A 22,494-nucleotide genomic window follows, 5' to 3' on the forward strand; every position below is an offset into this window, starting at 1 on the left:
GATCAACTTTTCTGCACACACTGCAGATGCTGATACACCTCTGAGTTTTATCAGTCAGCCCCCTCTGTGTGTGTGTGTGTGTTTGTGTGTGCAGGGGGATGTTATCAAGGATGTGAAACCTCTTGGCTTTCATGCAGTCATACACTGCTCAATTACACATCTTGGTTTCCAGCCAGCAGACAGTTCACGTGACAGTAAAAACCCAGTCCAGACTAAAGCAGATAAGTTAACAGGCTGATAAAGGCCTGGGGGTTACTGGAAGCACTGCCCCTTTAACCAGCTCTCCTCCCCGTCAGTCCCACACGCGTACTGTTGCTCTCTTCCCCATTTCGCTGCTTTGTTTTCATTGTCGCTCTTCCGATCATGGCTGCTCATTCTACCGAAGAGCCATTCCCCTTCCACGGGCTGCTCCCCAAAAAAGAAACCGGCGCTGCCTCTTACCTCACCCGGTTCCCCGAGTATGACGGCCGAGGGGTGCTCATCGCCATCCTCGACACCGGCGTGGATCCCGGGGCCCCCGGCATGCAGGTAGATCTGACCGGCTGCCTCGTGTAAAGCTACGACTTAGTTGGCGGAAGCTAGCGAAGCTAAAGGGCCGACTCATTCACTTCATTGGTATACAACGGCAGCGGCTAGCTATCTAGCTAGATACTTAGCATATGTGGATACACCAGTAGTTAACTTTAACGCCACAATGACAACCAAATTAAGGCGAAGCAGCTAGTAGTGTGTGTTTACCCCTGCTGTCAGAGTGTATTTCCGTGCTAATCTGGCGTACAGTTAGCCAGTAAGTTAAAATGTGTGCTAGCATAACAGCCTGGAAGCTAGCCGCTGAATTCTTTTCGTGTTTTTTACCCCTCTTTATTCCAGTGTTTACACTATTACACTTACATGCTGACTGGATGTTGTAGCTAGCTTAATAGTAGCAAGGCAGAGTAAATTAAGCGTATTTGGCGTTTTGATAAGTGATCCGTAAACTGTGAAACTTTATCCAAACTGCCAAGTCACAACGTAAGAAAATAAGCCGACCAACACAGTGTTAAACACTACATGTTAGTCTAAACCTGCCAGTGCACATGTGTAAGTCTAGCTGGGTAGCTTTCATAATACATTGAGCTTATTTTCTGTTCTCTTGCTTCAGTCATGCTTGAGGGGCTGAGACTGAAACTGACTGCTTCTCTGGTAGTAAACAAATCCTCATGTTTAAAAGCACGTTGAGCTTTTTCAGGTATCATTTTACCGGCTGAGTTACTTAACTGATTTATGGATGACGATTCATTTAGTTTGCTGTCCATATCCCCTTCCCCATTCAGTGTAAGATACCACTTATGATTTGCACCTTTTTCTGTCTGTATTCTAGTGGATTGCTGATTTCTTACAATTTTTTTTGTTCTCTTAGGTCACAACTGAGGGGAAGCCAAAGATTGTTGACATCATTGATACGACAGGCAGTGGTGACGTGAACATGACCACTGTGGTGGAGCCTAAAGATGGGACAATCACCGGCCTCTCTGGCAGAACGCTCAAGGTCTGTATATAAACACCTCAATGTACACAAACATTAAAAACATTCCTTTATAGGCGCTCTCTTACATCTGTTTCACACTGCATATTTTTTTAACATCGTCCAGATCCTTCCTGCTTGGGTCAATCCATCAGGGAAGTATCGCATTGGAGTTAAAAATGGCTACGAGTTCTTCCCCAAGGCTCTGAAAGAAAGAGTACAGGTAGGAAGAGGTGACATTATTACTTCATTTTGTCTGACACAGTGTTGAGCACAAAGCCCAGTACTCCTGACACGTGGACAATTAAGCTTGGACATGATAGCAACTGCTCAAAAGACTCATGGCATTGGAGCTTCTGGCCACCTGAGTCACAGACAGGCCTTTTTTTTCCTGATGTTTCAACACTTCAGTCAGCTTTGGCGATAACACAAAAAAACTTGCTGAATTGTCCTTTTCCCTCTCATAGAAAATCCATCTGAAATCAGTGAACTGATAGGATTTCTGACCTTTATTCTGAATTGATTATCCATTCTTGGAAAGTTTGTAAAGAGTTTATTGCTTTTTTATTATATAATACACCCACTTGGTGAATGAATGAGGGGAAAAACATAATTGGAGTGTCCCTGTTTACAGCTTTTCAGCTCAGATTATTTCCTGAGTTGTATGTTAGACTGTGTGTTGTGTTGGAGAGTTATTGTTTGGTTTTTTTTGTGGTTTTTGACTACTAGAAAGAGCGAAAGGAGAAGATGTGGGACCCGCCACACAGAGCAGCACTCGCTGAGGTTTGCCGCAAGACGGAAGAGTTTGACCTCGCTCATCCAAACCCCTCACAGGTCAGACCTGCTCCCTTGAGTTCATTTGAGAGAGAAAAAGGCAACGTTTTTGTTAGAAAATATGTACATTTATAAATTCATAGAGCGACCTGGAGGAGAGAACTTGAAAGTGAGAAGTGGGATTGTGGGCTGATTATTGAACAAGAATGGTGATAAACAATTTTGAAAGATCAAAATCGGAACTGACAAAGAAAATGGAGCAGCAAGAATAGCCGCTATCACCAAGAGGAATAAGGAGGGAGGAGAGGATCTAACATATTGGGCTTCATTTCTTGCCTTTTCCGAGTGTAGTTAGGCACCCTTTATTAGCATGGGATGCCTTGACTGTATCTCTCATCTTTCGGTCTCTCCACAGATTGAGAAGTTGCAGAAAGAAGAGTTGCAGTGTCAGTCAGAGCTCCTGGCATCGCTAGAAAAGAAGTACAGTGATCCTGGGCCTGTATATGACTGTGTGCTTTGGCATGATGGCGTCACATGGAAGTACGGCCACCTTTAATTTTCTTTCCCCTTCTGTATCCTTACAGTTTTTTGTTGTTGTTGTTGTTGTTTTGTTTTTTTTTACCCTTTCTTTTCACAACCTTCCCTTGTTTACCAGTAATCTATTTGTGATTTGTTCCCTTTAGGGCTGTAGTTGACACTTCAGAGTGCGGAGAGCTGTCCCAGTGCACTGTGCTGAGCTCATACAGAGAGTCACATGAGTACGCCACGTTAGGAACTGTCGAGATGCTTAACTATTCTGTTAATATTTATGATGACGGCAACACGCTCTGCATAGTCACCAGCGGAGGTGAGCCATCCCAGCGCATTAGATTCCTAATATGCCTAATAGTCGGTTTAAACGTGTTGGTATTCACACATGATCTAATGCTGCTCCTAAAGGGGCTCATGGGACACATGTGGCAAGCATCGCAGCAGGCTACTTCCCAGAGGAGCCCGAACGTAATGGTGTGGCCCCGGGTGCCCAAATCCTGGCTCTGAAGATTGGAGACACCCGCCTCAGCACCATGGAAACAGGCACAGGGCTCATCCGCGCGGTATACTCCTCAAAGTCCTGAGAATATAGATTTAAAGAAAATATCTGTATATGTTTCCACCATTTTATTCTTTATTTGTCTCTCATTTAAAGATGATTGAAGTAATCAACTACAAATGTGACCTGGTTAACTACAGTTATGGGGAGGCCACACACTGGCCCAATTCAGGGTAAGTATATGGAGAGCAGGCGCTGCCTCTGTCGCTCCTCGTTGCTTACTGTCACTCATTCGCCGCTGTCTTTTTGTCCTTCAGGAGGATTTGTGAGGTGATCACTGAAGCTGTGCAGAAACACAACGTGATCTTTGTGTCAAGCGCGGGAAATAACGGCCCCTGCCTCACTACAGTCGGCTGCCCAGGAGGAACCACCAGCAGTGTTATAGGTACACGCTCGGATGAAACCAGTGCTTCTGAAACTGTTTAGCTTGCAGTGGGTCCTGGACCACGGATTGATAACCTCTGGATCAAAACATCTGTTCAGCCATGCTTGGTTTCCTTTTTGCTTTGTTCATTCTGCAGGAGTTGGCGCATACGTGACGCCAGACATGATGGTGGCAGAATACTCCCTGAGGGAGAAGCTGCCTCCGAACCAGTACACCTGGTCATCGAGGGGTCCCAGCACCGACGGGGCCCTGGGGGTCAGCATCAGCGCCCCTGGCGGTGCCATTGCCTCCGTGCCCAACTGGACCCTTCGTGGTACCCAGCTGATGAACGGCACATCCATGTCATCACCTAACGCTTGTGGCGGCATCGCACTAGTCCTCTCAGGTGGGTCTAGTGAGATGTGATATTTCGGCCTGCTGTGTGTAGAGAAATGTCTGTGAATTCAAAGCTGATGCTGGTGTTTGCTGTTTTGTGAAAAAGGATTGAAACAGAACGGGATCCATCCCTCAGCTCCTGCTGTGAGAAGAGCACTGGAAAACACTGCTCTGAAGGTTGATGACATCGAGGTGTTTGCACAGGGCCACGGAATAATCCAGGTACTGTGATTGTAAGACTTTCAACCTGATATTCTGCCATTTCTTTCCCTGATGTATGTTAAACAAATGTATCGTTTTGTCTTCCTCTCAGGTGGAAAAGGCGTTAGACTACCTCACTCAGCACGCCTCTTTACCCACAAGCCACCTAGGCTTCTCGGTAAGTGTGGGAACACAGAGAGGCATCTACCTCAGGGACCCAGCCCACGTTCTTGGACCCACTGATCACGGAGTTGGAATTGAGCCCATCTTTCCAGAGAACACAGGTACTTTCATACATCATGTTTTTTTATTTTTTTTATTTTTTTGTTCTTTAAAAAAAAAATGTAGCTATCTTCTTCTTCCGTCACAGGAAACTCTGAGCGAATCAACCTGCAGCTTCACTTGGCGCTCACGTGCGCTGCCCCGTGGGTCCAGTGCCCCTCCCACCTCGAGCTCATGAACCAGTGTCGTCACATTAACGTCCGCATCGACCCCGTTGGACTGAGAGAGGGAGTCCACTACACAGAGGTGGGCACCACGTGAAGGAGAGAATGAGTCAAAAAAATCGAGCTCATGTGTCTGTGTGCACTTATGTTCACTTTGACTTTGTCTTTCAGGTGTGTGGGTATGATACAGCAGCTTCTACCTGTGGGCCACTATTCAGAGTTCCAATCACAGTTGTTATCCCTGCCAAGTAAGTCAGTACATGCTTGCCCCCCCTCCGCATAAGAGGTTTGTGTGTTTCTCTGTCTGATGGATCTTCTCTCTTCCTACAGAGTAATAGACAGTCGTAGTCATGAGGTGTGTTTCACAGATGTCCACTTTAGACCGGGCCAGATCAGACGCCACTTCATTACTGTTCCTCAGGGAGCCTCCTGGGCAGGTCGGTGTCTCTCTGTTTTCCACTGACACTGTGCTAACCCTGGGCCTGATCTGCCTCCCTTTAGAGAACTGGCCCACATTAGCCAAACCCTGAGTAGCAGAAGTTGGACTAATTTCCATGGGGAAGCATCATGGTTCGGTCTTGCGGGATCACTCCTATAGTTGGTTCCAAATTTGTGCACAGCAATTTAGTGGTGCCTTGCAGGTACCAGCTTTTTTTTTTTTTTTTGGTGCCCCAGTACCATTCTCTCTGCAGAGGAAATGTTAAAATAAAAAATATGCACAGCACTTCTGAGTGTGAAAAGTGAAGCCAACATGGAAGTAGTCCACGGGGAACACTTTCCTGGGCTTGGTTGCAAGTTTTAGTTCACATTTCCAAGTTGTTAGCTGATGAGGAGTCATAGTCAGATCCAGTTCTCACCCGTTACATCTATTTTCAAATGGAAATGCATGGAACAGGACCAAAGACTACATAATCTCTGAATCAACACAACCTTCATCAAAATTCATCAATGTTTCTATCATATCTAAACGGTCACAGTGATGGAAGCTAATATTAAAGATAGTGAAGGTTAAAAAAATGAGATTGGGTTTGGAAATATAGTGTACACCATTCACTCAACTATTCATATCATTGAATTCAGGCGTTCCAGTCGCTTCCATGATCACAGGTGTGTAAAATCAAACACCAAGCCATGCAGACTACTTTTACAAACAGTTATGATAGAATGAGTCACTCTCAGGAGCTCAGTGAATTCCAGCAAGGTATGTGATAGAATGTCACCTGTGCAGCAAGCCAGGCGGGAAATTTCCTCACAATTACATATTGCACAGTCAACTGTTAATTATAGCTTAGATCCAGTGAAAAGAACTCGTAATGCTTCAGTTACTGAGTCAGCAGAGCATTGGTGACTTTTATGCACTGTGAGCCTCAGCTGTTGGTGACTGCTCTCTATAACCTTAAGCGGTCTGCCACTTCATGGCTGAGTTGGTGCGTTTCCTAAATGCTTTTACTTTGCAGCAGTACCGCTCTTAGCTGATTCTGTAAAATCTAGGATGGAAGAAATTTCTGACTCGGTGCAGCGGGCCCATCCTATTACAGCACCACAGTCGAATTCAGTGAGCTCTTTAGAATGACTCATTGTTTCACAAATGTTTATAGAGGCAGACTGCACGGCTGGCTGTTTGATATTGTTTTATATACCTGTGGCAAAGGGAGTAAAAGCACCTCAATGATTAGGAGGTGTGTAGCCCAACATGTTTGACCATATAGTGGATTATTATTTCTTCTTCTTCTTCAACCTCTGTTCTTGTCTCTCTCTTGCAGAGGTCACACTGACGTCTCATTCGGGAGACGTCTCGTCAAAGTTTGTTCTCCATGCGGTGCACCTGGTCAAACAGAAAGCCTACAGAGCAAACGAGTTCTACAAGTTCTCGTCACTATTGGAGAGAGGCTCACTAACTGAGGCTTTCCCTGTTCTGGTGTGTATATTTATATTCTTTTGGCTTGGATTCAACGTGTAAATTATGATGTGGAAAAACAAAACGGTGTGGATAAGCACTGTGCTTTATAATCTCTTCTCCAGTCAGGTAAAGTGGTAGAGTTCTGCATTGCACGCTGGTGGGCGAGCTTGGGTGACGTCACGGTGGACTACACCATCGCCTTCCACGGACTCAACACGTCCCCGTCACCCCTGCACATAGTAAGAACAAAGAGAACAGCAACAGCAGGAATTAAGACGCTGCTCAGACCGTATCGGTTCTCTTCTGTCTCTTTTCTGACTCTCGTTTGTGTCTGTGCAGCATGCCTCGGAGGGAGTGACGAGTTTCGAAGTGTCTTCTCCACTGAGATATGAGGAAGTGTCTCCAACTATCACCCTCAAGTCGTGGGTTCAGCCTCTGAGGTGAGCGTAGGTGTGCACAATTTGGTTCTAACTTTAGTTGTAGCTCCTTTATTGAGCCCATTGTCTGTTTTGTAGGCCCTTAAGTTCAAAGATAAAAGCGTTGGGAATTAGGGATGTTCTGCCTGATAACAGACAACTCTATGAGATCGTGCTCACCTACAGCTTTCACCAGGTAAAACCACCTGCACAGCATATGAAGAGGAAGACGTAGCTTTTTTTTTTTGTGTTTTGGCGTGTGTATAATGTTCTCCTGCTTGTTTTTAGCCCAAGAGTGGAGAAGTTACACCCAGCTGCCCAATGCTGTGTGAGTTGCTGTACGAGTCAGAGTTTGACAGTCAGCTCTGGATGCTGTTTGACCAGAACAAGAGACTGCTGGGCTCCGGTGACGCCTATCCACACCAGGTACACATGGAGACGATGCCACAAGGAATGCCTGTACACGCATTTCTGAACAGTTCCTTCATACCTGCAGGTTGTACCTGCTTTATGATGACGGGAAAGTGGATTTAAAAAAATAAATCTGTTTTATTTTTACAGTATTCTTTAAAGCTGGAAAAAGGAGACTACACTATCCGGCTGCAGGTCCGCCACGAGCAGTCCAGTGAGCTGGAGCGACTTAAGGATCTGCCGTTCGTGGTTTCTCACCGTCTCTCCACCACCCTAAGCCTGGATGTCTACGAGACACATCGCGCTGCCCTCATGGCCAAGAAGAAGGTGAATTCTGTCACCTTGTCCCCGGGTGCCACACAGCCTTTCTACGTCACAGGCCTGCCAGATGACAAGTGAGTCAAACCCACCAAGGAGCCAGACATATTTAGTCTGCATATCCATGCTCCAAAACTCTTTATTTCCTGCGGCCTTGCACCGCAGCACCATTTTTGGTCTCTAAATAGATTTGGTTGCTCTTTAAACACAACATTTCATTTCATCCACTTCAATTACCACAGATACTCTCTGTGGTATCAAGCTGCAAGCTCGTTGGCTAATGACTCGTCAGTGAGCATGTGGTGTCACAGTCAGACCAGACCAGGTTTTTGTAACCATGATGATGATTATCATCTCTAGACTTCAAAACAGGACCACAAACCAGTGTGAAAATACTTCACCTTGAAAATATGTGAGTCTTTATTTATAATTCTGAATTTATTTTCTTTCTTCCTTTACTTTGTTTACAGGATCCCGAAGGGAACGAGTCCAGGATGCTACCTTTCAGGCTCTCTCATCGTGCCCAAGAGCGAGTATGGCAAGAAAGCTGTGAGTAGCTTTGTTCTTTGTAAACTTCGATACTTCAAAGAAATATGTGGTCCTGCTCATCAGGACACAAAGTCGTGCTGGATTTCACATTTCCTGCCAAGCATTCACTTAGATGCATTTAATGTGAAGCCGGCAGGACTCGCAGTCCTGAGGATCAGAAAACACCGGTGCTCGATTGCTCCCCTCCACGCACAAACCTGTTTAAGTTGAAGCCTGATATATTTTTTTTCTCATTCATTTGGCTTCGTTTATACTTCTGTTTCAATCCAGAATCAATCTAATGTGGTAAATGCAGCTCTCTCACACATTGAATACAGCTGAGTCTGATTGTTTGGAAAATTTGGAAGAATTTTAGTTGGAAAAGACAAAAAAGATTTTTCCCCAACTAAATTAATGTGAGGGGGATTTGCTACTTACCACTGGGCCTGGGGGCTGTTTGCAATAATCCCCCCAAAATTTGCTCTACAATTGCTTTGTTTTGTTTGCAGAGCCTGTCCTCTTGGTTTTTCTTAGTTTGCAAGCACTCACTTTAACTTCTCTAAAGACTCTTCGTGAATCAACTCTTAATTTCTTCTTTCTTTCTTTCCTTCTTTCTTTCTTTCCTTTTTTTTTTTTTTTTAAGCTTTTGTGTGTTCGTGGCTTTACTTTACTTGGTGGCTGCGGCGCAAAAGACTTCAGTTTGAACTCTAGCAGCCATTTACAGATCAGTGTTTTCCACTTTTACTTATATAATTATCAGAACTTATATAGTTCTGATAATGCACTGATTGCATTCAGTTTTCCCTGCTGCAGGAATAAAGGAAATGAGTAGATCAGATGTGTTTAGATTTAAATCTAAGACCACACGTTTAGTGAGCAACAGGTAGGTGTGCGGACTCTCCGAGTCTGCCAGTGAGGATGAAATAAAGAGAGAATCCTTTTTTCTGGTGTGCTTGTGTTGTCTCTTCCTTACTGTGTGTTATTCTGACCACCAGGGGCAGGCCTCAGCAAAACGACAAGGGAAGTTTAAAAAGGTACTGGATGAGCTAGAAACACTGTACAACAGAGCGTCCACTGCTCTCCTACCATCTGGAAATGGCTTACTCTTTACCTTAAGCTAGGATTTGTTACTTCTGCTTTATCATTTCAAAGCATGTCAGTATTTCTGTTCTTTGATGCATTGTTATTTCGACAGAGTAGTTAGTTTTCTGGTGGTCAATACAATTATCTTTTTAGTTATAATTGAAACTTTTATAACTGGGTATTTTTTCCTTAATTTAAAAATCAGTGAAACGGGAGGATTTTGGGATCATGATGATGGATTATGCTGAAGGTTGAATGACTTTATTTCGACTGAGCTGGTTTGTTTGTTTGTTTTGTGCGTGTGTGTGTGTGTGTGTGTGTGTGTGTGCACATTTATGCAGGATGTCGTTCCCGTCTTCTACCACTTGATTCCTGCTCCCAACAAAACAAAGAATGGAGGGAAGGAGAAGGACAAGGAAGGAGAGAAGGAGAAGGACGTTAAGGACGAGTTTGCAGAAGCTATGAGGGATCTGAAGATTCAGTGGATGACCAAGTGTGTGCACTTTCTCATCTCTTATGTCCGCCAACGCTTCAACTTGGCTTCATTTCTCGCTCATCCGTGTGTCACCTTTTACCGTTCAGGTTAGATTCCAGCGCTGTTTATGACGAACTGATGGAAAACTACGCCGACTACCTGGCACTGCATGTGCAAAGGCTCCACCAGCTGGACTCGGAAAAGGTGAAAGGGGAACGGGGAATGTGCCAGGAGGCATGGGACGGAGTTTAAACTGTGCGACCGTGTTGACTCACAGTCATTTTTTTTTCTTTTGTTGTTTGCGTTTAAGGAGCGTGTGAAACGCCTCAAGGAGGTGGTGTCAGCAGCAGACCTCGTCATCTCCCGCATCGACCAGACAGCCTTGGCTGTTTACCTCACCATGAAGACGGACCCACGGCCGGACGCCGCTTCTATCAAGAGGTATGTCGCACCAAGGAGCAGCGTTAACACCACAAACTAGTTTTATTAAATATTTCTGTTTAGATTAAGCATGAACCCCTGAGAAGGTGTCCCACACGTAACAAATTTTATTAGTTTAGTTTGTTTTTGGCAGCTCAAACAAGAGCTCAACTCTTCAACCCATTGAAAACCTACTAGAAAAAAACCCCTTGATGTTGTTTTGTGACCTGGCTTATATTTTTATGCAAACTCCAGGCATTCTGTTTATAGAACAATGCCTGGAGTTGGATCGGAGCTTAGTGACAGTTGTCTCTACCTTTGCAGCTACCTTTGGAAAAACCTGGAAACTACTCTGATGGTCATCAAACCACATCTTTATTAATATGTAAATAAGGTTCGTTAAGAGTACCTTATGTGACCCTGGCATCTTATAGAGGGAGATTGGAAGAAAGAAAAAGTTTAAATCATCACCTGTGACTTGCGTGTATTCTGGTAGGGCGAGAAATACTTAAAGAGAGGTGGAGCAAATAAAAGGCACCTTTTCTTTAGTTGTACATTTTAAAATTTAGGCTCCTTTATTTGTTATTTGTTTTTTAAAAAAAGAACAATAATAATAATACATTTTATTTATAAAGCACTTTTCAAGACACCCAAGGACCCTTTACAATAGGATAAAACACATAATGGAAAAATGACAAACTGAAGAACAATAAAACAAAAGCACAATTAGGCTTAATAGCCGTGCTGCTCTTGACCTCTAGTAATATTTGTGTTTCAGCGACATGGAGAAGCAGAAGTCGTCCCTGCTCGACGCTCTGTGCAGGAAGGGCTGCGCTCTGGCCGACCAGCTCCTCCTGCCCCCCGCGTCACAGGATGGCGCCGGGGCTGTCGCCACGGGGCAGACGGTGGCTGAAGAGCCTGCGGAGGAGGCGGCCAGCAGCTCTGATGACATCCTGCAGAACATTTCCAAAGCCCTGATGGATACATTCTGGGAGGTGCAGAAGTGGGCGGAGCTAACTGAGTCCAAGGTAAGAGAAGTCAAATTGGTGTTTGGTTTTTTTGTTGTTGTTTTTTTTTTTAGATTTGGGGTCATGGCTAAAGTTTTCTTTCTCTGTTTCTTTGCCTTGGCTGCTCAGGTGTTGATGTTTTCATATAAACACGCTCTGGTGAACAAGATGTACGGGCGGGCTTTAAAATACGCCTCAAAGATGGTGGAGGAGAAGCCCAGCAAGGAAAACATGAAGAACTCCATCCAGGTACGGTAGCAGTGATGGCCAGCACATGATGACGTCTTTTTCACTGCAGTGATTTTTAATTATTCTTTTTTTTTTCTGTTTCTCGTTCCTCAGCTCATGCGTCACCTTGGATGGACACACTGCGCTGCTTTCAGCGAGAACTGGCTCCCCGTCATGTACCCCACCGACTACACGCTGTTCTAGGCAACGGCGCGCACACACCTGCATGCACGCTCGGGCAGCACAGCCACCCACGGTCCCATCACATGACAACTACGATATCATGTCCCTCAGGGTCACATGGTCTATGCATCCAACCAACCAGCTGCCTCCTCAGATTTTTTAAAAAAAAATGTAACTGTTGATGAACACCAAAATAAATGATGACAGCGAGCGTAAGTAGAGGGATCACGCTCATCCTGAAGTTACCTTTAAACATGTTGTCGAGCAGCCTCGGCTGTTCAGCAAGAAAAACAACCAATAAATGAGTTTTTAAGAGCTCTGAACTCTCTCCAGGGTCGGCTTGATCCTGCAGCTCAGTCGTCGTCCTTTATTTTGCTGTCATCCACAGATTTTTGGAGGCGTTCACATCCACCCCATTCTCAGCTGTCTGGACTTCATTTCACATGAAAAACCTCATTGTCTGGTGTAAATACTGTAAAAAAACAAAAAAAACAAAAACAAAAGGGCCACGACCCAGTTTATTAGCGAAGAAAACAAACTGAGTACTCAAAGCTTGCTGTTACTGTTACTGTTACAGTTACTACAGAGAGAAGACGGAGGACTCGCTGCTGCACACGTGCAGACACACGGGGCCTGATCCTTGAGTTAAAAGGGAATCACGGACAGAGCTCAATCTCCCTTTTTTCTTTTCTTTTTGATTGTCCAGCCCGCCTGGGTTAAAGCTACCATTTATTCTTGTCTGTCTCAGAACACACAACAGTTTTGAGGTGCCTTTCTTCATGTACCTTAACTTTTTCTGATGGGATGAAACGCAGGTTGTAGGGGGAGGATTTGACCACAGGAGGCGCTCATCCGCTTTCACCCATCAACCTTCGGTGGTGTCGACAGATGCGTCGAAGCTCGTATCAGCAGCACGACGAGCCGCGTGCACGCTGCGTGCGGGCCGTCACCGCCGCCTTCGACAACCACCTAAAACAGACCTCACTAACGTCACGATGCAGTCGCGGGCAGCGGTAGGATGTTCGGATCTGGTTTCATCGTGAAACTTTCACACAGTGTTAAGACGAGTTTCTGTGCAGCAGTCACGGCGTTGCACATGTACACAGTGTCATAAAATAATGTACATACACTCATAACTTACAGTATATTAAGATGCAATAGGTATATAACACAAAAATATTATTCTAATCGACGTGTTTTGAGTATATGCATGTCTTCTAGGATGTAAGGAAGCATAGTTTTGTGGAAGCGGATTTTCAGTTTGTTTCTATTTGAATGATTTTTAATCGCCGACGGTATCCTCTGATGTTGTTTTCATGTGTGCGTGTCTGTGAGTGAATATTATTTGTGAGGGTGTTTTTGTGTACATCATTTCTCCCAGCGAGACTGTAACGAAAGCCATTTAGAGGGGAGCTGAGCATAAGTTTTGTTTTTTGCTTTTGAGGACTAACAGTGCTTTTGTCCAATTTATCTAATTTACACAGACCTTAAATTACAGCTTCTGCAAGTTGTGATGTTTTGTTTTTTTCTTTGAACTTAATAGGTCTGGACATTTGCCATGTGCCACATGTTTCTCTGCTCAAAATAATCCAGGCGAGGTTGGTGCCTGAGTAGAGCTCAGAGTTTATAATACACAATGCTCATCTGCTGAAAAGTTTAGGGCTTCAGTGCATGTGTGAGAAGTGAGTGAGGTTTGCAGCTAATGTACATTTTATTTTCCTCTCCTCCTTACCTTGGAATGGGTGCGGCTCTGAGGCTTTGTGCATGCTTTTTCTTCATGTAGTGACGATGTGATGTGTAAATGGTCGACACTGCCGTGTGCAAGCATAGGAAAACGGTGTAGATGGAAAAAATGCTTCTAAAAATAGACAAACCTCACAACATGCTTCTGAAAGCTGTTCAGCAAAAATTCAAAGGGTTGTATTTAAGGGCGTATCTAACATGGACAGATCTCCCCCCCCCCCCCTTTTTTTTTTCTTTGAATCCATAAAACTTAAAGTATGATTTCTGTTTCATCACTTTAACCAAAGAACGATTTTCCACGTTAAGCTGTTTAATCATCGCTGCATGTATGAAGGCATAAACCATATCGGAGAGGAGGTGGTGGTGGAGTCACGCCCCACGTGTGAAGATGAACCCCCACCCTCTGGTGTGGATTTTGTGACTGTTTATGGTCTCATCTTTCCCTGATGTTGTTTTAAGACCTCTCTCAAGAGGACGGTCCATGCCTACGAATGTAAAAGCAGCTGCTTTTGAGCCTCTTGTCCTCAAGGGGAGCAGAAAAATCTCTTCTGGGGGTGAATCGGTGGTCACAAATCATGCTTCTGTTTTTAGCTTCTCAGCAGCAGTCTCAGGTTTCTCTGCTGGAATCCATTTTTCTTTTTTAAATCTTCTCTTTTCTCCTTTTTCTGGAGTTTTGGATTGTTTTTCAGACAGATGTTGCGTTCAGGGCTCTGCTATCAACAATTACACGCTGCCAATGACGGTTTCACTTTAAAAATAATTTTAAAAAGGCCTTAACGTTCACCACAGGACTTTACCGTCCACTTCATGGCACCAAACAGACGTCTCATATCCGTTGCTCTCACTCCGCTGGTGTCAAGAAAGACTTCAGAAAAGCTTCTTACGGTTGTGTTTATATTTATAGTCATAAAATCTAGTAAATGCCAATATTTTATCAAATGTTACGAGATAAGGTTGTATGCTCTTAGTATTATTTTATACCTATTCTTCCTTGATGACGTGGGAAAGACCCCGAGCTACTGTCACTATTTTGTGGTCACATGGAATAAGTCACAATCAGAAAAATGACACTGAATAAAAATATTTGGAAGAATTCACGTGTTCACTGAGCATCACTTGCACATACAGCAAAAGAGACTTAAAAACGGTACAGCTGACATGCCAAAAAAATACATTTCATAGCTTCTTTATACTTACTATGGAGGGTCGAGAGAGCCAAACATGAATAAAATAAATACTTAAAATTGGGGGGAAAAAGTTCAATTTCAATTCACTTCATTTAAGCCATTTAAATTTTTTTTTCATATTTTAATGACATTCTATTGATTAATTATTGACACATTTGTCTACTTCCAATTTTAATTAATCACAGTTCTTTAATGGTGTGTTTAATATAATTTCTTTTGGCACTTATGGCCCTCCATACCCATCCATTTGTTTTATCCCAAACACAGTATATTTAAGAGAAAATCTTTACATCTGAGAAGCTGCCTCTTATACTACCATCTGAGGAAAAAGATGGCTAAAAGTCATCTTAAAAGACAGTTCAAGTCTAAAGAACAACAAAACCATCTGCAGTAAACTGACTATTTATAGGCCTTCAAGGATAAAAAGTCTGATTTTTTTGGGGGGGAAAGTGAATATGTCAGGTTGTTGGGAAGCCGATCACCCATTAAAACCAGGGTATGTAGAAGAGTATCTCTGAACACACAGCATGTCAAACCTTGAAGCAGTAGCAGAAGACCACATCGGGTACCACTCCTGTTGGCTAAGAACAAGAAACTGAGGCTACTCACATGGATTCACCAAAATTGGACAACAGAAGATTGTAAAAACGTCTGGATTTCTGCTGTGATGTTTAGGGTCAAAATGAGATGTAAACCACATGAAAACATGAATCCAACTTTGGATAAATGGTTTAAGCTAGTGGTGGTGGTGTAATGGTGTGGAGGATATTTTTAACAGCACAACTTAAGTATTGACTCTTTATGACCACAGTGCACCTGTCTTCTGATGTTAACTTCTATCGGGATAATCCACAATGTCCCAAAGCTCAAGTAATCAAAGAGAAGTTGTTGTTAACATGGAACAAAATCTCTGAGAGATGTTTTAATCTATCCCATGAAGAATTAAAGCAGTTCTGAAGAAAAAAAAGTGGGTCCAACCCAGTAATAAAGTGGTAGGTAAGTGTGTATTGACTCTATTTAAGTATTAATTACAAAATATGAGTATAGAGTGTTTGAGGATGTAATATAACTCTACAAAAGTGTACAGGATGTGTGTTATCAGCATGATATAGAAAATTTTCCTATATGATGGTTATTGTCAACCAGTGTAACACGTACCCCCAAGAAAGTGTCGAATGTGTCTGGAAAGGGACTGCACCATAGAAGGCAGATGATTTTCAAAACTGATCACATTTTCAGCAGCCTTGAATTTGGTATCTGAACATTTGTTTAGCAAACGTCACTGCCACTGCAGATCCAAACTCACACTCATCTCCTCAGATTTTTCTTTTATCCCCCACCAACATGTATAAAACAGCAGGTAACAAATTTTAGTTCAAGCTCATAGCAGCATTAGTAAACACTGGATCATTTCAATGGAGCCATTTGAATTGCTGGCAATTCGTACACTTCAATGGCTTATCTCATGGGAGTGTCTCAGGAAATCTATCAACACCTCTTTGGCCTTTCAGTCTCTACTTGTTGCCATGAAGATCTTCATCTCTCCATCCTCGGCCAATAAGCTTGTGTTGAAGGCCTTTTTAAAGTTCTCAGTAAAAGTCAAGTCAGACTCAAACCTGACCTTGTTGGCCCAGATTAGAGTTGTTCCCGGTTTGCAGAAATGCTTCATGGTGACCAGGAGCTCATCCAGGAAGTTGTGATGGTAGACCACATCAGCTGCCAGTATGTAGTCGTAGTGGTAGACTGATGATGGGTGGGTGCGTTCCAGGTCATAGCTCCATGGCAGAGCAACCACCTGAGGCGTGTGTCTGCAGCGGTTTCTGGTGTTCCTTATCACGTTAGCCCGGAGATTCCCTAAAATCTCTGGCAAATCTGTGGCTGTGACCGAAGCTCCTGATGATGAAGAAATACATCATCGTTACAGCGATACAAGGGCATTGTGGTGTTGCAAGACTTGCGAAGTGTTCAGTGCCTCTGCGTGTTTGCATATACATGCTTTGTGTTTTGTGTCAGATTGTGTGAGAACCCTCACCCAGCAGACTGGCCACAATGGTTACTAGTCCTGTCCCTGATCCCAGCTCCAGCACTTCCTTCCCCTTCAGGTTCACCATGTGCCTGTTGTTTTCCAGGAAGGAGCACAAAGCCAACGCCTTCAGGACAGAGGGGGATCAGACAAGACCAAATTACTGAGTGTGGTCCGGCTTTTACGATCATACTACGTATACTTATCTAATTTTTATAATAGCTTTGCATGATTTATAGTTTACAAATTACTGGGCCTTGGTTCATCCACTGTCTGAAACAAGCTGTTTTAGCTGCTCTGCTTTTAAGGCCATCCTTCCTTTAAGCCAAGCCACTTCTGATTGGCCACATGCATGACCATATTTAGGGTATCCTTTCTAAGTGACATCATACTGTTCCAAGACTAAAAAAACTATCTGAAAGTAAGAAATTACAGTAATCTAAAGCCTGAGCTTTTTGCTCACAGGCTTCCGTAACAATGTATATAAGACAGAAATCAAGAAAGCGTACAAAAGGTCCACTTTCAGTAGTGTTTTGACAGTTTTCATAAATGCTCACCGCTGGCCACATCATTGCTCCAAAAGAGTCTATGGATTCATAAATAACGATATCCTCCCCTACATAATGATAGATATCTTTAGCAATGCTGCAGACAATGCTGGGGATCCAGTTCTCTTTTAGAGCTGTCTCTTTCTTAATCTCCTGTCCTGTGGGAACAAACAGGACAAACAGAAATGAGCTTCAGTTCAATCAGACACAGTAAGGACAAAAATAAATTATGCATAATTCTCTAAGATTGCTAAGATGAGTGTCAGACAAATACTGGGAAGCTTATGAGTCAGCCTTTTCCTCACAGTATAATTTGGAACACTAAAACAGACAAATGTTAGCATTTTAATGGGTATAATGGTGTCATTGCGTACGAGGATCAGATAACCTGACAGCAAAGGAAAACATGTCTCTGCTTCAGTTCCTTTTAGGTTCAGTCACTCTAAACCAGCAGGCACCACATCAACCCCGTGGTTTCCCTCAGGGCATTTGGTTATAGTTTTGGCTTGTCTACCTTGTGGCCTTACGGTGTCTTACATCTCAGATTTAACAGGAGAAGAATCCTGCCAGTCTCCTTAAAGCTGTTGTTTTACTTAAAGGTAAAATTGCAAAGAAAAACAAATGCTGCTCTACATTCCTTTCGTATTTATCAGTATTAAAATCCGTTTAAACTATTAAAAATGCTGAATATTAGTTCCTGTAAACATTTTGCTATGTTGGCTTTGTGGCTATATAGCATGCTAGCACGATATTTTGGAGGCTAGCAACACTGACTGTACTTTTTGAACATACAATATCAGGTGTAAAGTTTATTCAGTTTTACTTTCAGCTACATGCTAGTGCTAGGATGGTAGCATGCTTTTAAACACTGTTCCTGCAAATATTGTGTCATAAACATGTTTATAGTGTGCTATCTTAATTTGGGATTAGCATGCTAATATTTGCTAACTGTCACTAAACAGAATTTCAGTTAAAAAGGAATTTCACTGGTTTTGTAGTTATAAAAGCGCCTTGAGGCGACATTTGTTGTGATTTGGCGCTATATAAATAAAATTGAATTGAATTGAATTGAATAAAACAAAGTTTATGAGTTTATGTTTTATGGTTTCAAGAAATTTAAAAGTACAGCAGGAAGCAAACTCAACAGAGATCTGATGGTGGTCATCATCTTGAGACCATGAATGTTTGAATATCATGTCTAATGATTGTGGGGCTCACATATTGGGTTATAATGCAAAATTTGAGCCATTTCAGACTTGGTCAACATGTAGGATCAATATCTGTACATTTAGCTTTTTATTTTTCTGTTTTTAGTACAGGGCTCTTTATTTGGTAAGATCTCACTGGTCATAACTTGGTAGAATTTGACGTCCCGAGCCTTCAGCTACAAAGGCCACAAAGGCATCACCTTTGCCTAATTTTAGGAATATGGACAAGACCATGAATGTTTAAAAATCATGTCAGTGCATGTTGGGATCACACATGGATCATAATGCAAAATCTGAGGTATTTTAGACAGAAAGGGGAAAAAATACTTTCACGAATCATTTTCTCTGTACCTTTAACTTTCACAAATTTATAGTGAAAAAATGGTCCCTTTGTAATTGAGTGTCAGCCGATATCTTATGTAAAGTATTTCTGAGCAGGGCTCCTTGTTTGATGAGTTCAAAACACTCTGGAGAACCCGATGCCCTGGGCCACCAGCTGCAAATGACCCAGGGCACAGAGGCATCACCTTTACCTAATACCTAAGACTAATAAGTCTCCTGAATGCTTTACTGCTTAAACCTGGTTCCACAAGATTTCCAGAATTTTATAAACTAATATCTTCAAAACTTGTGAAAGGAAAAGAAAATTTGAGTGAACTGACCCTCTAAACACAAGGAGATTACTATTTTGTGTGTAACACTGATGCATGTCCTGATACACTGGTATGCCATTTAAATGGAGCACCTGTCATATCTTCAGTACTTGAATCTGTGTCCTCTGGTTGAGCCTTCTCATCTGCGAGGGCCTCCACCGTGTTCTCCTCTTCTTCACACTCAGTATTGTCTTCCTTTTCATTTTCTATTTCATCCTCCAGCACGTTGGTTTCTTCTGGTAATTCATCATAACTTATTTTTTCATGATCGTTCAAGTCATCCTCATTGCATTTTTGCTCCACAAGCTTTTCTCTCCCCTTTTTATCTTTATCTTCAACCTCCTTCCTTTCTTTCCCCTCCTTCTGTCTCAGTGGATCTTCCAGCACGACATCACTAAAACATTCCTCTCCTTCTCTACTTGTTGCCATGAAGATCTTCATCTCTCCATCCTCAGCCAATAAGTTTGTGTTGAAGGCCTTTTTAAAGTTCTCAGTGAAAGTCAAGTCAGACTCAAACCTGACCTTGTTGGCCCAGATTAGAGTTGTTCCTGGTTTGCAGAAATGCTTCATGGTGACCAGGAGCTCATCCAGGAAGTCATGATGGTAGACCACATCGGCTGCTAGCACGTAGTCGTAGCGGTAGACCGATGATGGGTAAGTGCGCTCCAGGTCATAGCCCCATGACAAAGTTGCTACCTGGGGTGTGTGTCTGCAGTGGCCCCTGGTATTCCTGCACAAATTGACCCTCAGGTTGTTCAGGACCTCTGGTAGGTCTGTGGCTGTGACCCAGCCACCTGAAAGAGAAATAACAAAACATGTAGAACCTCACAGCTCTCTGAAAACAGCTTCATCTCTGCCTACGTACCAAGGAGTGCTGCTACGACAGACACAAGGCCGGTTCCTGCTCCGATCTCCAGGACTGCTTTATCCACGAGATTGATCTGTTCTCGATGAATGTCCAGGTAATGACAGAGAGCCAACCCCTGAGGACATATGTACATATTTAATCTTCTCTTTATAATTAGCAAACCCTGTTCGATTTAGTTAATGTCAGCCTGTTTGACAAAGCGAAATAGACTAAAACCTCTCAAAAAGTAACACACTGACATCTACCAGACTGGAAAGGTTACAAAGCTGTTTCTAAGGCTTTGGGACTCCAGTGAGCCACAATGAGAGCCATTATCCACAAATGGAGAAAACTCGGAGCAGTGCTCAACCTTCCTAGGAGTGGCCAGCCTACCAAAATTACCCCAAGAGTGCATCAACGACTCATTCAGGAGGTCAATCCCCCACCCCTCCACCCCCAGAACAACACTTAGAGAGCTGCAGGCCTCACTTGCCTCAGTCCAGGTCAGAGTTCTTGATTTGACAATAAGAAAGAGACTGGGCAAAGATGGCATCAATGGGAGAGCTCCAAGGAGAAATCCACTATCAACCGAAGTTTAACTTTTTGCAACATTTGAATCCTGTTACATCTGCCTTAAAGCTGACACAGAATTTCATAAAAGGAACATCATGCCAACAGTCAAACATTCTGGTGATAGCGTGATAGTGCTTTGGAGTGTCAGGACAACTCGTAAGCAAAGGTGTGCCCTTACTGTGTTAATTAGTTCATCGTTGTGGAAGCAGGTAGGGGTTCTCTGCCATTTTTGTTTCAACTGTTTTCTCCTGTTTTTGGTTAGACAGGGAGCTCAGCCATTGTATTTTGTTTTGGTTAGAGAGTTGATTGGTTTGATTTTTAGCTAAAGGGGGTGTTTTGTTTGTTGTTTTGGCTTTGGAGACCCTGAAGAAAAGAGCTTCCCTGTGTTTACTTTTACTGCAGTAGTTTTGGGCAATAAATCATGTTTAATGACATCGATTCTCCAGTAGTTCATGTTTTCTCTTTCACTTTGTGTTACCCCTCACCCCAGTCAGCACTTCGTTTTTAAGTGGGGTGTAACACTCCCTATATCAATTTTAAGCACTTTATATTCAAGGACAGAGTAGGATCATTCTTTCTCGATGATTCTGTCCCATATTCCTTCTCGATGATTCTGTCCCATATTCCTTCTGCAACAAGCTCAAACATTCAGCCAGAGTCATTAAAAACTATTTTCAGCAACAAGAAGAACAAGGGGGACAGAGCATGTGTCTGACCCCCTTGTTCCAGCAACCAGCCTGCCAAGAACCTCAAAAATCTGTGGGCAGGGGTACCCAGAACTGGTGAGGTTGTTTTTTTTTTTGTTTTAGTGTTTACTGCAGTTGTTGAGGAGTAGAAGTACTGATGACATTCGTTTTGTATGTACTGCAAATTTCAGTGCAGCACTTCTCACAGCAGTTAATGTAAGTGATTAAAAAACAAATTTATTGCCAATATTTGAAGCACTTACATAAAAAAATAACTGAAATTTTGACCCAATCAAATGGACTGCGTTATCTGATGAGTTCACCAAGTTTGTTGCAGAGATAATCCTTGTGACAGTTAGTCCCTTTGATTTGAACCACAACTCTTCAGATTTCTCCACAGTTGTCACAAACGCATTTCATGGATGCAAAGTCAGCTAGCTGAGCTTCTGTGTCCATCTGAGTGATGATGATGATGCAACGTGGTTGAAAACTTCACAAAAATATTTGATCAAAATGTCAAAGGAGTACAGAAGCTCTGTGAAACAAGACAGAATTAGTAGTTTGCTCCATCTCTAGACTGAGACCTTCCCATCCCAAGCTGGTAATATTAGAGAAAATGATTGCATGCAAGCTTTCAAATCAGGGAAACAGTGCTACTCACTGCCGGCCATATCATGCCAGCATACGAGTCCAGAGCCTCTTGAATGATGATCTCTTGGCCGACATAGTTGTACACCTCTTTCCCACCTCTGTAGAAGAAACATGGAGCCCAGGCTGGTCTCTGCTGCTTCCCAACAGATGACTGATCTGTTTGCGAATCATCTGAAAGATCTAAATGTCAGGTACTCTGATCTGATCTGAATCAAACACATAACCCACCAAGGGTCATCCTACCTTTATCCTCCTCTTCACTTCCATTTGTCTCCTCATCTTCTTCTTCTTCTTCTTCTTCACTTCCCATATACATGGTTTCTTCCACAGAGGGTGTGGACAAAGTATCCATATAAAATGCACTACAATGTTAGACAGTTAACTGAGACATGAGTCCATGTTGGACTGTACGTTAAACAATCCTCCAAATATTGTGCCTCACATACCTTTTGCAAGCTTCAAATTTAAGAAAGATCTCAGGAGCAACCCGAATGCATCACAGAGACCAGAGACAGAGTGTTATAGAGCATCCTCCAGAATACACCCATCATCATCACAAGGGCACGGTGATATTTTTAGAGCAGTACCCATGAGAAATAAACACAAGCAATATCCCGGAGCAGAACACACG

The 22,494-nt window shown here is 43.0% G+C and overlaps 2 protein-coding genes across 4 annotated transcripts; one reads left to right on the plus strand and one right to left on the minus strand.

The window, feature by feature from the left end:
* The first annotated feature begins 225 nt into the window (after window positions 1-225).
* On the plus strand, window positions 226-13,100 carry tpp2 (tripeptidyl peptidase 2). Of its 3 annotated transcripts, none has more exons than XM_085159771.1 (29): window positions 226-528; window positions 1,400-1,528; window positions 1,632-1,727; window positions 2,234-2,338; window positions 2,694-2,818; window positions 2,962-3,125; window positions 3,218-3,372; window positions 3,465-3,541; window positions 3,626-3,753; window positions 3,890-4,138; window positions 4,235-4,350; window positions 4,442-4,613; window positions 4,700-4,857; window positions 4,947-5,023; window positions 5,106-5,212; window positions 6,539-6,693; window positions 6,798-6,914; window positions 7,015-7,115; window positions 7,191-7,287; window positions 7,380-7,517; window positions 7,653-7,897; window positions 8,291-8,369; window positions 9,344-9,382; window positions 9,773-9,924; window positions 10,014-10,110; window positions 10,217-10,347; window positions 11,105-11,354; window positions 11,463-11,582; window positions 11,676-13,100. In XM_085159771.1, exons 1-29 carry the CDS (start codon window positions 364-366, stop codon window positions 11,763-11,765), a joined length of 3,834 nt encoding a protein of 1,277 aa, XP_085015897.1. In that variant the 5' UTR covers window positions 226-363; the 3' UTR covers window positions 11,766-13,100. The 3 variants fall into 3 exon arrangements, with proteins under 3 accessions (XP_085015897.1, XP_085015985.1, XP_085016060.1); XM_085159934.1 differs by lacking the exon at window positions 226-528 and adding an exon at window positions 558-1,314; XM_085159859.1 differs by lacking the exon at window positions 9,344-9,382 and having other exon boundaries at window positions 228-528.
* mettl21ca (methyltransferase 21C, AARS1 lysine a) lies at window positions 11,910-22,430 on the minus strand. Its single transcript, XM_085160719.1, has 8 exons — window positions 22,310-22,430; window positions 22,107-22,225; window positions 21,874-22,034; window positions 19,972-20,089; window positions 19,199-19,900; window positions 17,255-17,403; window positions 16,707-16,824; window positions 11,910-16,567 (listed from the first exon to the last, which is right to left on the minus strand). Exons 2-8 carry the CDS (start codon window positions 22,213-22,215, stop codon window positions 16,182-16,184), a joined length of 1,743 nt encoding a protein of 580 aa, XP_085016845.1. The 5' UTR covers window positions 22,216-22,225; window positions 22,310-22,430; the 3' UTR covers window positions 11,910-16,181.
* Window positions 22,431-22,494: the final 64 nt, after the last annotated feature.

The sequence above is a fragment of the Neolamprologus multifasciatus genome, chromosome 1, assembly GCF_963576455.1.
Source record: "Neolamprologus multifasciatus chromosome 1, fNeoMul1.2, whole genome shotgun sequence".
Lineage (NCBI taxonomy): Eukaryota > Metazoa > Chordata > Actinopteri > Cichliformes > Cichlidae > Neolamprologus > Neolamprologus multifasciatus.

What these genes read in the sequence shown, in the direction of transcription:
- mettl21ca (XM_085160719.1), bottom strand. Translation starts at nt 22,215, where the DNA reads ATGGATACTTTGTCCACACCCTCTGTGGAAGAAACCATGTATATGGGA. An exon ending in AAGTGAAGAGGAGGATAAAG is followed by an intron (nt 22,035 to 22,106) that starts GTAGGATGACCC and finishes TAGATCTTTCAG; the next exon opens with ATGATTCGCAAACAGATCAG. An exon ending in CATTGTGGCCAGTCTGCTGG is followed by an intron (nt 16,568 to 16,706) that starts GTGAGGGTTCTC and finishes CTTCATCATCAG; the next exon opens with GAGCTTCGGTCACAGCCACA.
- tpp2 (XM_085159771.1), top strand. Translation starts at nt 364, where the DNA reads ATGGCTGCTCATTCTACCGAAGAGCCATTCCCCTTCCACGGGCTGCTC. An exon ending in AGGGCCACGGAATAATCCAG is followed by an intron (nt 4,351 to 4,441) that starts GTACTGTGATTG and finishes TCTTCCTCTCAG; the next exon opens with GTGGAAAAGGCGTTAGACTA. An exon ending in TCGTGGGTTCAGCCTCTGAG is followed by an intron (nt 7,116 to 7,190) that starts GTGAGCGTAGGT and finishes TCTGTTTTGTAG; the next exon opens with GCCCTTAAGTTCAAAGATAA.